The 16,124-nt window shown below is 43.9% G+C and overlaps 1 protein-coding gene across 1 annotated transcript in view; it reads right to left on the reverse strand.

Moving 5' to 3' along the window:
- The window catches only part of LOC143825051 (cytosolic phospholipase A2 gamma-like), a 28,773-nt gene that overhangs the window by 3,319 nt on the left and 9,330 nt on the right, over nt 1-16,124 (reverse strand). The window contains exons 6-21 of the mRNA XM_077313008.1: nt 15,838-15,978; nt 14,538-14,591; nt 13,266-13,325; nt 11,603-11,722; nt 10,010-10,135; nt 8,918-8,953; nt 8,475-8,522; nt 8,290-8,340; nt 8,125-8,160; nt 7,968-8,003; nt 7,810-7,845; nt 7,642-7,689; nt 4,853-4,939; nt 3,429-3,539; nt 2,446-2,600; nt 803-971 (exon numbers count right to left, since the gene is read on the reverse strand). Coding sequence (XP_077169123.1) covers nt 803-971; nt 2,446-2,600; nt 3,429-3,539; nt 4,853-4,939; nt 7,642-7,689; nt 7,810-7,845; nt 7,968-8,003; nt 8,125-8,160; nt 8,290-8,340; nt 8,475-8,522; nt 8,918-8,953; nt 10,010-10,135; nt 11,603-11,722; nt 13,266-13,325; nt 14,538-14,591; nt 15,838-15,978 — 1,314 coding nt within the window. The remainder of the gene's footprint in view (nt 1-802; nt 972-2,445; nt 2,601-3,428; nt 3,540-4,852; nt 4,940-7,641; nt 7,690-7,809; nt 7,846-7,967; nt 8,004-8,124; nt 8,161-8,289; nt 8,341-8,474; nt 8,523-8,917; nt 8,954-10,009; nt 10,136-11,602; nt 11,723-13,265; nt 13,326-14,537; nt 14,592-15,837; nt 15,979-16,124) is intronic.

A 16,124-nucleotide genomic window follows, 5' to 3' on the forward strand; every position in this document is an offset into this window, starting at 1 on the left:
GCAGCAACTGGAGGTAGAGATGGCTGAGGCACTTGCAGTACCCCCTACCCCTGTGCTACTCACTGTTGACCTAGCCCATAGGTTCTGAATCAGTAAGGGGATCAGTAAGGCCCCCATCGCCTGACAATCATAGAATCATAGAATCATAGAGTCGGAAAGGGCCATACAGGCCATCTAGTCCAACCCCCTGCTCAACGCAGGATCAGCCCAAAGCATCCTAAAGCATCCAAGAAAAGTGTGTATCCAGCCTTTGCTTGAAGACTGCCAGTGAGGGGGAGCTCACCACCTCCTTAGGCAGCCAATTCCACTGCTGAACTACTCTGACTCTGACAATCCCCTATTCCCCTCTTCAAAGCTTAAAACACCACGAGTCAGCTGTAAAAAAGAGCTACAAGTACAATAAAGGGCTGAATGCCAGAAGGAAAAATATAGCTTAGCTCTGCCATTTTGAAGGTGTGGTATATGGGTACAATTGCTTTAAAGATAAATCCCAGAAAGGGCCGAGGTCCGGTGACTATAATTGGAGGAGAAGTTACAGCTGCTGGGGCCTAATTGCAGCCAGTTCTGTTCGCTGACTGCTGTGCCCCAATAAACACAGTTCTTATGACCACTACTTGCCTCCAGTACTGATCTTTTCCTTCCATAAATATATAACAAAAGGTGGAAGTTAGCACTATTCATCCTTCTGCATGGAGGTCCAAGCCCGCAATCATAGCATTCACGTGGAGGCTTGGCCCACAATCCATCCCGCCAAATCCCATCAATTCAATATGCCCCATATCAACCCCCTTTACAAGTATACCTGGGCAGTTGACTTTGTTGAATAGTGGGAAATGCATGATAGTTAGGCCATTATCTCCTCGGAAGATGTAGCAGTCTCTTGGATTCTCTGTTTCATTCAGCTCTTTTTCATCAATCCTGGGAAATGGGATTCTGTTTTTCTCACAGTAGTGAATGGTTTTTTTGAGGGTCTGAAGAAACCAAAAAAGGAAAGAGCTAGTCTAGATTTCATGAGGAAACTACCAAATCCACATAGCAGTGAATTAAGCTGTTTCTTATGCTGTATTTAGGGACTCTTCCTATAACAGGTAATGTCTCCATCCCCCTGATGTTGAAGAAATGTAAGAGGCTCAAGGTTATATAGGAGGCCATTGTGCATACCAACAGTCCTGTTAGGAATATAGGCAATCTGTGCTGAAAGCTACTCCTCTGGGATCAGATATTTCTGATATATAGAGTTTAGTGCAGAAAGGGGCATGATGTGTGGCACCTATCACTAATGCCAAATCAGAAAGGGGCCTTACAAGACAACACTGCACTAGCTCATGTACCATTCCTACAATAATAAAACTCGGGGACATCTAAAGAAGTAATTAAATTATGGAATTCACTGCCAGCGGGTAAAGTGATAGCCAAGAGTATAGATGGCTTTAAATAGGGAAAAGAGAGATTTATGGTCCATGAATATGGATACTTGCTATGGTGACTAAAGGAGCCTCCAAATTCCAAGGCAGTAAGCCTCTAAATACTTATCCCAGGATGCAACCTCAGTCTCTGTCTATTGATGGACCTCTAGAAGAACTAGTTGGGCACTGTACGAGTCTGGTTCCGGACTATTATTAATATTAATATTATCAATATAATATTATTATACATTAATATTATTAATATAATAACAGGAACAACAATATATGTCTTTACTGCCGTCCCTTCATTTGGGGCTAGATGGATCATGGCTATGATCCAGCAAAGTCTAAATTGCTGTTCTTATGTCTCAATTGCTGTTCTACCATGAAACATGAAGGGTTGTAACAAAGACTGTTTCCTCGCTAGGAGACATTTTAGCCTCATCTTAGCCACACTTTGGACTTCAATTAGATGATGTGAGTTGACACTTTGCTTTCCGCATTTGGGCTTTCCTCCCCACATTTTCTAGGCTGAAATTCTCCATATGTTTTTTGCACTAGGAAGAAGGCAGCTTCCCATAATGTTTTGCTTCCTTCCCCTTATCTAAAAAGGGTGTTTTTTTTCAAAATGGTGTCTGCTTGCACATTTCTTTTAATTTTGCCTCTTCATTCCATGTGCCCTCAATAACTTCCCCCCCCCAGGTACACACACACACGTTTATCATGTTACAATGCTGCAGCATTGTAATATACAAGACTTCCCTCTCCCCAGAGGATCAGGGAAGGCAGTTGCAGAGCTCCCCCTGCCTCCCTTCCCCTATCAGAGACTGTGGCCAGCTGAAACAAATAAGCATGAAAAGAGGCACATTTTTCAGGAATACTTCAGCAGGCAGAAGTAGACATTGGTATGAAAATATGTACAGCTTTGATCTGTGCTCAGGAGAAGCAAACTCCAAACAAAGCTTGGGGGAGTTGAGCCAGAAGTGCTAAGGGGTTTGATAGCATCCCTCATGCCCACCTTTTCATCCACTTATCTTACCTCAAAAGGGTCCCCAGAGCTGAAGTCAAAGGAGAGGATCAACTGGACATTCCTCTCGGGGTGCAAAACAAGTGGGTAAGCAGTGTTTATGGCCAAACCCGCATCAATCAGACTGAGGACTGGTTCCTCTGTCAAGGCAGGAGAATTAACAGCAGCTAACAATATTAAGGAAAACAAAGATTCAGCATAAAATCACATGAGCCTACAGCTCTTCTACCAGGTGTACAGTTGAGGCCAGGGTGGAGTCCCAGGATCCCCCCTAAAGTACTACTTTCATGACACCTCACCCCCAATGCGACAACTTGTCTTTCGGCTGAACGGGGGAGGGAGGGGGACTGGAGTAATAAGAAAGGGCTGTAATTATCTCCTGCCACCATTTGTTGGAAGGGATGTTTTATGGATTTTATTGTGTTTTAATGTTTTTATTGTTTGAACCACCATGAGTCCATGTGAAGAACAGCAATATATAAATAAAGATTAAAAAAATAAAAATAAATACATTCTAATTCTATGCAAGAGGCTCAGTAATAAGGCAATGTTTTTTTAGAAAATCCTGTAAGGCCATGCTGTTTGGGAGATGACTGTGAATGTTTTTGAAAAGTATTTGGAAGGGGCTGTGGGACATGCTTGGCATGTAGAAGGTCCCTGCTTCAATCCTTAGCATTGCCAGTTAAAGGAACTAGCAGTAGACCATGTGAAAGATCTTTGTCTGAAAACCTGGAGAGCCTCTGCCAGTCTGAGTAGGCAATACTGAACTTGATGGGCCAAGGATCTGATTCAGTATAAGATAACTTTATGAGTTGCTCAGTGATTTTAATGGGATGAATTGTATGCTGCCCTGAGCCATAAAGGGAAGGCAGGATATGTTTTCATAAATACAATGACACCAAGAAATGAAATCCCCATGACATATGGAACATCCACTTTCAGCCCAGGAGTACAATAGTCACTGAAGGATCAATACGAATGCAAGTTAAGCTCACAGCATTTATACAAGAAGTTGTTGATGGTCCCCCATGTCCACGTCAAAAGGCAGGAATAAGTCTTTCTCACCACGTTGACGAAACGTAGGATGCGATAGCCAACATTGGCCGCTAAGAATGGGAAGAGAATTCCACAAATCAAAGATTGAAATCTACAGCCCAAAACAGGTGTGGCTTTTTTGCATCTCGAATATCACAAAGAGATTTGAAAAAAAATGTTTTGTATGTGGCAGAGCTAGATTTTTGGTGTAGTGGCACCTTGAGGACCAAGAAGATTTCCAAGGTATAACTTTTCAAGAGTCAAAACTCCCTTCATCAGAAATATGGTTGCCTCTCTTTATATTTTTTAATGCTGCTCTACCTGCAAGTAGTTCATGGTGCCATGCTAGTCTCTTCCCCCATTTTATCTCCATTGCGAAGATGTGAAATTGTGACTAACTCAGGGTTACCTCATAAGCTTCGTAACATAATGAGGATCTGAATTCAACCAGAGCTTCTTGTTTAAGTTGCAGCAATAAAAGTTGGTCTGTCCTGCTGCTCTGATCTAAGATTTCCAATAAGTCAACAGAAAACATTCTTGATTGAAATTGAGGGATGGTAGTAGTTTGCCTTGGTTTTGTACCATGGAACTGTATCTTGAAAAGCTGACTCCAGTCCTAAGAACTTAGTTCTATGAGGAATACCTGTGGTTATCTCATTTCCTTTATAGAGCCATTTGCTCTGAATGTAAAACTACCCTAATTTTTATTTATTTTGTTCATCTTCCCTCCATGAAATATCTGTTTGTGTGTTCTGCATCTATTCCATGAAAAGGCAGGATATTGGCCTGCAGAGAACCCTAGGTGAGCGATCTGCAACCTTTTAAACGTTGCGGCCTGCTGCCAAGGGATGGGGGGAGAGGGCGACCCAGGGCCCGCACATGTGTGGCAGCCCCGCACAAATGCACATGTGCGGAACTGCTGCACATGCATGTTTGCGCCCAACGGGGGTGCAAACACGCACGCATGGCAGTTTCACGCATGTGCACATGCACGGGGCTGCCGCGTATGTGCATTTTAACTCCCGACAGGGTAAAAACGCACATGCGTGGTGGCTCTGCGCATGCACACATGTGCAAAACTGCCACACATGTGCATTTGTGCTGGCAGTGTGCCAGCGGCCACGCTTCCCCCCCTCCTGCAGCAAGAAGCTTTCCGGGCTGCAAGCTAATCGGCCACTTCGGCAGCCGATTTGCTCATGGCCTGGCGAGCCCACTGCCGAGTGGTTGGGGACCACTGCCCTAGACCAAAAAGAACAATAGCAAAGCAATGCTACCAGAAGCCATGTTGTTACAGTCAAATTCATGTTACAGCGGCCATTCTGCATATTCTTACATGATATAATCCTACTGAAGATATTATAGCAGAGCCCTATAGTAAGCTAACCTTCCTTTGGCTGTTCTGAAGGAGGTATTCCCCTTGGGGTCAGCTGATCAGCTTCTTTGCTTCCAGAAGAGATTGTTTGGCTGCCATCTGCATTGGGAAACAAACAACGTGACCTTGCTTCATGGGGCAGAAAGGCTATTTCAACAAGCAGCAGTGTTGGGCAGCTCATTTGTACCAGCACTTCCCCCGATGAAGACACAAGAGAGAAATGTATGTTAAACTAAAGGTGGTTAATTAAACGAGTGATCTGCAGTGATGGGATGGATCAAGCAGAGTCACCTGAAACTAAGCCCTTCAAAGACAGGGGTATAACAGGTCCATGTGGGGAAGCATGATTACCCTGCTTACGGCTGCATGCACAGCCAGGAATCAGTAAGATTCTTGATGTCTCCCTTCCTATGGAGACTCAACTCACAGGAGTACCACAGCTGGCATTTTCTCACCTTCGCCAAGCCCATCTACTAGCACCCTAGCTGGCCCTGGGGCACCTAGCCACAGTAATTCATGCAACGGTCACCTTTGGACTGGACTTCAGTAACTTGCCCCATGTGGGCCTACCTTTATCTGTACAGAACACTGCTGAATGGATCCTCCCAGGAACACTATGAAGGGCCCATATTTGGCCTGTGCTCATACATCTCTGCAGTCAGTCTCTGGGCAGTGGATAACATATTTATAAAACCAGATAAACATGAAATAGCATAAAAAGTTAAAATAATGGTACAACTATTAAGTAGAAAGTGCCCGATGTTAAGCCTCTCTGTGATTCAGTTTCTGCTATCTCTCCCATCAGTTGAAGGTCTGGATCTTCCCTGATTTGAAATAGGTGATACTGTGTGGGAGAGTAAGGTCCATAGAGTATTGATGTTAACAATTCATCAGCTCCAACCAAAAGCCTGCCAGAATAGTTCTGTCTTATAGGTCCTGTGGAAATGTGCTCACTCTGGCAGGGACCAGATGTACTCCAGGAGCTCATTCCATGAGGTAGGGGCCAGGACAGAAAATGTCTTGGCCCTGGTTGAATCCAGATGTATCTCCTTGGAGCAAGGGACCATTAGTTGGTTGGTGTTAGGTGAGCATAGTGTTCTTCAGAGGGTGTAGATGGAGAGGTCTTGCATATATGTAGGATATAGGCCACAAATGGCCCAGAACCAATATCCAGAATTCAACAGGGAGCCAGTGCAGCTGTTACTGCACTAGTTGAATGTGTGCTCCCCCAGGGAGTTCTTGTAAGAACTCTAGCATCCACATTCTGGAGCTGTTCCAGTTTTAGGAGCAGGGATAAGGGTAGGCCCACATAGAACCAATTACAGAAGTCCAATCTAGAAGTAACCATTACACGTATAGCTTTGGCTGGGTTTTGGGGAGAAGTAGGGAGCTAGAAATTTGGTTTGGCAAAGATGTAAAAACATCACCCGTGCTGCTCTTGAGACCTTCACCTCCATGGATAAGGAGGCATTGAGGATCACACCCAGATGCCTGGCTGAGGAAAGAACTGACAGCTGAACCCTGTCCTGGAAGGGTAGGCATGCTTCCCTTTTGGCCCTTTTCTACCTAGCCACAAGACCTCTGTCTTTGGAGGGTCGAGTTTCAGGAGACTCCTCTTGAGCCATTCTGTCACCATCTTATTAGACTGGATGAACAAGACATGACAGTTATCTGTATAGTGCAGTAGCTTGCTTATGAGTAGCTTGGTTGAATTTTCTCATTGGCTAGCATCCATCTTGCTTGCCAATAATACTTCAAGACACACTTGGAGAAGCAGACACAATGACATCCATAGTTCTATCAGAGCCAATTTCTAGCCAAAATAAAGCAGAAATGGCAGGAGATTATCCCAGAAAATTGCATTTATATTCCCCAGAGATATATCCCAGCATTAAAACAGTCATATTAAAAAATCTGCCTGACAGTCTGACTCTCAGAGGGTATGTGGAACAAATATCTACTCTGTGGGTCATTGGTCAGGACCCCCTGCATGCCTTGCAAACACACACACACACACACACACACACACACACACAAAGACTCCCTTCCCATCCCCCTGCTCTCCTTACCTGTTCATTTCCCAACATCATCCTTAGTCCCCCCCCCTTCCCTCTCTTACAAACACACACACACACACACATGCAGATTCCTTTCCCTTCTACCCTCTGCTTCCCATTTTCCTCCTTACCCTTGGGCTGAGGGTGGTGTGGCTACTGCCTTGGCAGGGTGGTGTGGCTGCTGGCCAAGGCATCTGGGGGTAGTGTGGCCGCTGCCTTGACTCCCACAGGTGGTGAGGCTGCTGGCTAAGCCTGTGGGGTGGCACGGCTGCTTCCTTATTCTTCAGCTGGGCCAGCCTTCTCCGCCATGGCACTGGTGGGCTGTGCTCTGGTGCCTGGCTGGGCTATCCCCCTCAGCCACTGCACTATCACTGGCTGCCTCTGTGGCAGCTGCCACTCACAGTCTTCTGGCACGCTCGATAGACCTCTTTTGATTTCACTGAGTGTGCCAGAAGATGTGTTCCACATCAAAAAGGAGAAATATCAGAGTATTTTGAAGAGTGGGTAGGAAGTTCTAAATGTGCATTTTTACACATCTTTGTTGTGCACCAGCCAACCAGCTGACATCTGAAATACAATATGTTTATTCCCAGTTTACAGACAGGGAACTAAAAGAGAATGTCACTGCCCAAAGGCATTTTGAGTTGATGGCCAAAGGGTGTGGAAACCGAGGACAACCAAACCCAAACCCAAACCCACTTCCACCAAACAGATGGAAAGGCAATATTAATTTCAGTAACTTACTTTTAATAGCTTCTGTGGATCTGTCTGCAGCCCTTTCCACTGTTTTATCTTAGAAGGAAAAGAATAAAAATTTGAGACGTGGAGCTAGAGTACTCAAATCCAAGTCTGATACTCGATCCACCAAAGATATGAAAAATAAATATGAACCTATTAATTTCACTAACTTACCTTTCATGAATTCCATAGGTTCGTCCACTACTTTCTCTTAAAAGAAAAAAATGAGAAAGAGGGATTGGAATACAAGACTCCCAAATCAATGTCCAAATCCCCCAAATCCACCAAAGAAATTAAAAATAAATATGAACCTATTAATTTCAGTAACTTACCTTTCATGAATTCCATAGGTCTGTCCACTACTTTATCTTGAAAGAAAAAATAAGAAAGAGGGATTGGAATATAAGCCTCCCAAATCAATGTCCAAGTCCCCCCAAACCACCAAAGAAGTATAAAGTCAATATGAACATGTCAACTTGAGCAACTTACCTTTAATTTCTCCCAGCGTTTTTTTCAGTAGTCTATCTTAAATTTAAAACAAGAGAGACTGAGAAGAGGAACTAGAATACAAAATCCCCAAATCCTAGTCCAAATCCCCCAAGTCCACAAAAGAAAGGAAAACTCAATACGAACCTGTCCCTTTTAGCAACTTACCTTTAATGATTCCTATAGGCTTGTTCACAACTGTGTCCACAACTTTGTTATCTTAAAGTAAAAAAAATGAAAAGAAAATGAGAAGAGGGGCTGCAAAGCAAGACTCTCAGATCTAAACGTAATCTAAACATCAACCCAAAATCTCAAAGCACTGCATGAAGGAGATATTAATTTCAACAGTTTACCTTTGATTGCTTCCACAGGTTTCTCCACAACTGTGTCCACTACTTTATCTTAAAGAGAAAAAAAGACAAGAAATGGAGAATAGTGACTTGACTTGTGGACACTGACTCCATGTCCAGTTCTTTCTCTGGTCTTCTGGTCTGAGGTCATAGAATCATAGAATCATAGAGTTGGAAGGGGCCATACAGGCCATCTAGTCCAACCCCCTTCTCAATGCAGGATCAGCCCAAAGCATCCTAAAGGTCAGTTCTGTTGTTTTATGTTCCTGGATTAGTTTTAATGGCCTCCTTGGGTTTTTTGATATTGATTCGTTAAGGTTTTAATTGTAAGCCACCCAACATAGAAGTCAGGAAAGGCAGCATAAAAATCTTCTCAATAAATAAGTAGTGCGCCATTTAGGGAAAATGATACGATATAATTGCCATGCCAATGTTAAGGAATTTACCTTTAATGACTTGCAAAGGTTGCAGAAGCTTTTCCACTATTTTGATTTCATAAAGGGGGAAAAAAAGAGAGAGAGAGAGAGATACATAAAACCTTGAAAGCAATATTAATTTATCATTTTTCAGGACTGTTTTAGCAATAAAAGGAAAAGAACATCACCATTGGGTGCCGCAGCTGTCTATTTTGGAATCATGCCACTCTTCTCTGTTTTACCTCAGAAGGACCCTATTGGATCATGCCTCAAAGGTTTTAGGTGGGAATACTGCTGGCCCATCATGTGAACTCATTAGACACAAAACAAGCTGCCAGTCAGAACAACTGAGAAACTCTTGCACCTTTGCGGATTTCATTTTGGGATTTTGAAGATACACAGTTATATTGCAGTTATGTTATTCAGAGTTATGCCTATATATTTTACTGCTTTTCCTTAGGATCATCTGTGTTCAATTTGGCACAGAATTTCTACCTGTTATGTGTCCCATGAAAATTCAAAGCCATGGTGGAAGCAGAGAATGTGGTGCATGAGAACTCCTGCAATGGATTTTCTATTATTAATGTGTTGATAGTGTATACACACCACAAGAGCCTCTTGTGGCGCAGAGTGGTAAGGCAGCAGACATGCCATCCGAAAGCTCTGCCCATGAGGCTAGGAGTTCAATCCCAGCAGCCGGCTGACCCAGCCTTCCATCCTTCTGAGGTTGGTCAAATGAGTCCCCAGCTTGCTGGGAGATAAACGGTAATGACTGGGGAAGGCACTGGCAAACCACCCCGTATTGAGTCTGCCATGAAAACGCTGGAGGGCGTCACCCCAAGGGTCAGACATGACTTGGTGCTTGCACAGGGGATACCTTTACCTTTACACACCACAAATGTCACTTCAGTAGTGCAGCCATCTCTGGTTCCACTGATATTTGGAGAGGTAAAATTAAGAAAAATGGAGGCAACATTACCCCTCAGACATATAGAAAGACTACAGAAAGAAGGGTAACCAGCTTAGATAACATTAGAACATATGGGTACCAACCAAGATAATTTGGAGCTATTTGAAAAGAGCGGCTTCCAGAAGAAAATATCGGGACAGTATACTACTTGCCTCCAAAATCCGATTCTAAAGCTCTGCTAAGCCCGATACAGTCATTCTTCCTTTTTGTTGCATCTGAAGAAGGCCAGGTCTTACGCATCTGTCGGACCATTTCATAGCTTTTGGCAGTCTTGGGGGCTTTATAAATGGTGAATAGATACAAAGAGTTAAGTCACAATTAGCAAAGAGAAAAGTTTAAAAAGAAAGAAGATTAGTTTTCAGGTTTTGTCTGCACGGAAGTTTGGGCATCCACAAAATATAAACCATCAAATTCTGTTAACATTTATTATTGTGCACAGCTTATGAAGTTAAAAAGTTAAAAACATAAATGAAGCCCATAAGCTTATTATTGAAATAACATAATATGCACCATACAATGATAGACCTCCTAACGTGTAACAATAAATGTTGATATAATTTGTTTATATTTTGTGGACACCTAACTGTCAAGATCTCAGTCTTGTAAATAAGAATTCCACTCTGAGTAAGAATCTTTCTTCAAGCTGTGCCACTCTGAACTCAAAGACAGATCTGGCTAGGCCTGGTCAAACAGTATAATATAAGACCCACACAGCCCCCTAACTGTTAGTAACAAGAATAGCAAGTCCAAAACACAACAAGATCCATCCCATCAAGGTAGAGGGGTGCACTTTTGGGTCTTAACTGCTTGCTGGTTAGGTTTGCTGCTTTTTGTTTTGTAACACTATCCCCTCTTGGGTTTTCTTTTGTTTGCACAACGACACACAGACCAGTCCTAGCCAAGACAGTATCGCTGGTGAGTAGCATCTCAGCTGTTCCCTTCCATTTGTTTTACTTTCTGAATACCTTATTCTTTCATGACTATGTTAGAGGATCATCATGCCTGACTGTATCTATCAGAAAAAGTGAAACATCTAAATCCCGTATTTATTAATTCTATATACCAAAATACTGTTTCTTCTCTGTGTATGGAAGCTTTTAGAATTATACTGATCCTCCTCCCACCCCCAAATGAACATGGCAACCAAACTTGGATCAAACTAGCTGATACAAGAGGCAATTTTTCTGGGCTCGGCTGCCTGCCAAGCAGCCAGTGACGCCCCAAGCCCAGGAACTGTGGGGCCAACTCCTGCCAGGAGACCATGGCTCCAGAAGACCCTAGCCTCAATGGGACCTCCTTGGCCGGGGAGAAGACTTTTGGAGGCATTGGTGCGCTGGTCCAGCTGGGAGACAGCTGGACAAAGAGGGAGGCCAGCAGCAGGGAACCCTCGTAGCCCAAGCTCCAGAGCAGTAGGGAGAAGCATGCAGAAGCAGAGTGTGACTTAGCAGTCCTGGGAGACCAACCCTGCCCTGTGGGGAGGGGCAAAGCAGAGCCTGTGAGACACAGAGAGGCAGCCCCAGTTCAGTCAGCTAGCTAGTGCATGTTGAGGGCCAAAGACACTGAGGATAGCAATGGTGGGGCAGTTTAGGGAGGTGGGAACAGAAGGGGTGGAGGATCACATGAAGGAGGGTTTTAAGGAGGGAAAGACAGCCTTGGTATCCAATAATACGGTTAGATTAGAGCATTCTCTTCTCCTTCACAACCTTCTCCCGAAGCAAGGAAAATTTGTATCAAAGTCCACTTACTGTTCAGGAGTTTTTCAAGGCGGTCAAAAATTGCATCCACTTCTTTGCCATCCACTATACGCAAATGTAGCTCCACAATGCACTGATAGGCTTCGTAGAATGTGCTAACAACCTTAAAATCTTGGGAGTGAAAGCCAGCGGGAAACAGGATTACAAATAATTTTGTCAACAATGCACTGAAATCCATTATAATAATATCAGTTCTAATAATCGTATCAATTGCCAAGCCCCCAAATTTGATGGAAACCTAACAAAAGTATAAGGGTTATATCCCAAATGTTTGTTCTGTTATGGAGCTCTCCGTGAACTATGGCAGCACCCTGACTTACATGCTGGCACCCTGAACTCCATAAGTAGTAGTACACCACAACAGTCAAGGCTTGGGAGCAAGCCAGTCACAGGGACACAATGAAACACCAGGACCAGACACACTGCTAGGAGAGAAGCCGTTTTGGAAACCAGGACATGCCTGGGCTTGTCTTCTGCTACAGGATGGAATTTCAGGTGCCTTTGGATTCTGATCCCCCCGCCCTAGCCATTAGTTTTGCTGATGGTGTGGTCTGGCCTGAACTGGTTTGACCAGAGGCTCTTGGCCACTTTCTTTGTCTCCTGCCCATGACTCACACTTGGCTGCTCTGCCAGGGTTAAGCCCACCATTCAGTCAATAGATAGTATTGCTGGCAGGGGCTCATGGGAATTGTAGCTCATTGACATCTGGAGGGCCGCAGTTTGACTACCCCTGGAGTAGACAGTACTTGATGAACCAATGGCCTGAAAGCATCTTCATGTGTTAACCATTTGTATACTTTTCAATTTTGTATGATATTTGTTTTTATTCCAAGCTGTACCACTTCAAAATATTGCTGGATTAAAATCTGGAGCCAATACGGATGGCTTTGAAGAGATGATATGCATATGGGAGGGGGGGGGGGGGTTCCAGTTGATGAAAAATGAGTTTTAAAAACGGATATTGTAAGCAGAGGGTTGAATAACAGCCAGGTATTTCATCTGATCTTGCACAATTCTCTACTTTCTAAAGACCCCATCCCACATGGCTTTTGTACATGCAGTTCTGGTGATCCCCATTATTATCTTCTTATTAGTCCACGGAGACCCCTCTATTTCATCCCCAGTAAAATTGGTTGGATGCAACACAGAACCTTGATGTGGGCTAGATCTAGTTATACCCAGCATAACTTTAGAAATTGTTGTGCCTGAAGCGTAACAGTTCTTTTAAACACAATCTGAATCCAAGCTAAGGTGAAGTGAACTCAGTTCCCAGAGACATAGGTATGATCTAGATCATTGGGTTAGAGCCAAAGCTTCTCTTCCTGCAACAATGGAGTCTGATCTAATGCCAGTAGACTTCTGCTGATAGAGGTGGACTTCTACCTGTGGAACACATCGCCTCCACTGAATGAAGGCATCTAGTGTCAGAGAAAGGCTCCAACACTAATCAAATAGTACCGGTAAGTCTAGGCAATTTTTTACAAATGACCCAGTTGTATAGATTGATCAGGAGTCCTTTCTGCGGTATATTAGAGAGAGAGAAGCAAGTTGACCACAAGAAAATTCCTATGCAAGAGCTTATGGAGATGACTAAGGTGTCATAGAGTAGAGGGAATAAATCAGAGGGAAGGTATTAAAAGTCTTAAGGACTTGCCCCAAGTTTCTTCTTCTCCATGTCTTGATCTGTCCTGGTTTGGAAATAAGCGTAAGGAATCTGGAAAGAGAAATACATACATTCACATGCACGGGGATCTGTGTTTCCTATACTACAACAGCAAAATCACAAGAAATTTGGTGCCGGACAACATACTGTTCAAGGTGCTGAACCCTCCCTTTGGGCTTTGCCTGAAATGTGTCTCAGATATCGCAGTCTCCCTTATTATCAAGTAGCTTAATTGACCATGATACGCATATCATGCTAGTTGTCCATTCAATGACCCTATAACACTAAACATTCTTATTATCATTGAAGCCTGTATATGTTCTTTTGCTTATGGCTAATCAATATGTTTAAAGCTGGAAGAATGGAACCCAGGACTTGTCTGGTCACCACTCAGTATCTTAACCACTATAGTACCCTGTCTTCCACAGCAAACAAGAGTTCATGTTCCCAAACCTTCACACTGCTGATAAAGCACATGGTGCAACCAACTGGCTGCTAATCCATTAGAGGAAATAAATTCCTTGAATGCCAGTCTGATTGTCAAAGTTCATCATCACCATGTGGGTACTTAATGCAGGTTTTTCCCATGCAATAACCCTTTGCATCATAAGCAGATCCAGAAATATATCATTGGGTGAAGCCTGATTGTGTTTGCATACATGTATGTGCATCTGTTCCACTATATATTTCTGGCCTTGGAGGAGGAGCATGTGGATTAAGTGCCACTCAGCGCTTAACACCCACTCAGGGCGGCTGTCCCACCCCTGAGTGCCTCCTCCTCCAACCAGTTTGCCTGACTGTCCAGTGGCCAGCAGTTGCCTTCTGTCCACTACCCTTGACCACCCCGCTCTTCATTCCACTCCCCTCTGAGGCTTGGAGGCTGCATATCCCTGCCATGTGAGAGCTGCCCCTATTGGTGAATTCCATAACAGCTGCCTGCAGCCTTGCCAGGTCTTGGGAGGAGGGAGAAGCAGTCCACAGAGTTCTTCCACTCCATCCCCCCTAATCTAGCACCTGTTGTATTCCTGAATGCAACGGGCTTGGCCCCTAGTAGATGTATATTTCTATATCTATCCATCCATCCACTTGTATCTTCTTCCACTATGTCCCCCTTTCTCCTCTATATTAGTACAATATTCCTTTATCTAATGAGCAAAAACTGTTCTATATACATGATGGGGACAAATAGGTTCCAGGAATCTTTGATGGGTGGCATTATCACATGGCCTCTGATTCTGGCCTTTGCCCCAGAAAAAGCAGTACCTTTTATAGACTCATAAATTTCTCTCTCACTGCCAAGTGCGCTTCCCCATAAACCTGGAACAAACAAGAAATGATTTTAATAGTTCTGCAGTTCACCTGAATGCACTGAATGGTCAAAGTTAATATTTTTGATGCATACTTAGTATACCTGAGAGAATTGAGTTAAAGCTGGCTGAATCCAACCTGTTTGCTGTCATTATCATTAACATTGGCCTATGTGTGGTTTGGCAAAGGCAATATTGTAATTTTATCTTTGTATCTTTAACCTGCCATGAGATAGTATTCCCGAGAGTGGCAGTATAGAAACTGAAATATAAATAAAGAAATACATTTTGTACTTAAAATGGTGTTCAGTATCTAGAGCGGGAAAAATAAAATCTAACTAGTGCTTTAGACAGGGAGCTTATGTTATATTTAAACCCCATAAGTGACCTTGATATGCTGGTCTACAATGTGTGAATTGTAGCTACAGGGTTGGATCCAGCCAGTACAAGGCTAGTTCCAAGTTTTGAGGGACCCTGGGCAAAGAGTGCCAGGGTCCCCCTCCACTTCTCTCTCTACAATCAGGACCTCTGCCTACATGTCTTTCCTGACCACTCTCACAGGCTAGCTACACAACACTTAGTGGTTTGTGCAACTGGCAGGGCCACTGCTCTGACCATCGAGAACATGGCTTGTATCCCCTGTGCACTGTTCTGTGACGGCAGCCAGGAAATGGATGCTTTAGGATGCTTAGGGCTGATCGTGCGTTGAGCAGGGGGTTGGACTAGATGGCCTGTATGGCCCCTTCCAACTCTATGATTCTATGATTCTATGAAATCAGGGACACAGGAGGTGGAGCATTTGCTAGTAAGCAAGTGAGTGGCAGAGGAGCCTTGGAGGTAGGGGTCAGCCCTAGTGGCAGGGACCCCTGCCAGAAGCCCTGGACCCTGGTAGATGCTCTGCTTCCAGCCAGCCCTGAGCCAGCAATTTCATTCAATCTTGTCAGAATCTCCTCCTAACCATAGCTCCATTCTACATGACTTTGATCGATGCAGATCACAGGATCACCAGTAGAGTTTTCCTGAGCTGTTAAAAAGGACCTCCTCCCTTCCTTCTCACCAGCAGAAAATCTAACTGGATCCAAGCCAAACGTTACTTTCATATTCATTACTCCTCATAAGCAGCTGCTTTCCACATACATATGGACTAATCATGCAAACACAGACTCTTGTTATCTTGCCAAGCCTGTGGGAGGGGGGGGGGAGACTGGCATGCTCAGAATGCCAGCTTATCCAGATGCAAGAACCAAATGGTGTACCCTGCATATAGCAAATGTTTTTCTGCGGTTTCTCTTCTTTCAGTTGACCATTTTCGAACACACTCCCAAAGTATCTGAGGTCTACATATGCTCCTAGGGCAGGAACTCCAGCTTCATGTGGGGTAAATTCAAACCAGGTGCCTGGAAAAATGAAAGAACAAAGTGCTAATAAGAACTGTACAAGCATGAATGAGCAAAGAGGTGTACAGATAAAACAGGCCCCCAGTGCTGCCTGAAATAGAATCCAAAGCTAACTCAAGGAGTCATACAAAGATTTATTCAGGGCG

The sequence above is a fragment of the Paroedura picta genome, chromosome 16, assembly GCF_049243985.1.
Source record: "Paroedura picta isolate Pp20150507F chromosome 16, Ppicta_v3.0, whole genome shotgun sequence".
NCBI classification, from domain to species: domain Eukaryota; kingdom Metazoa; phylum Chordata; class Lepidosauria; order Squamata; family Gekkonidae; genus Paroedura; species Paroedura picta.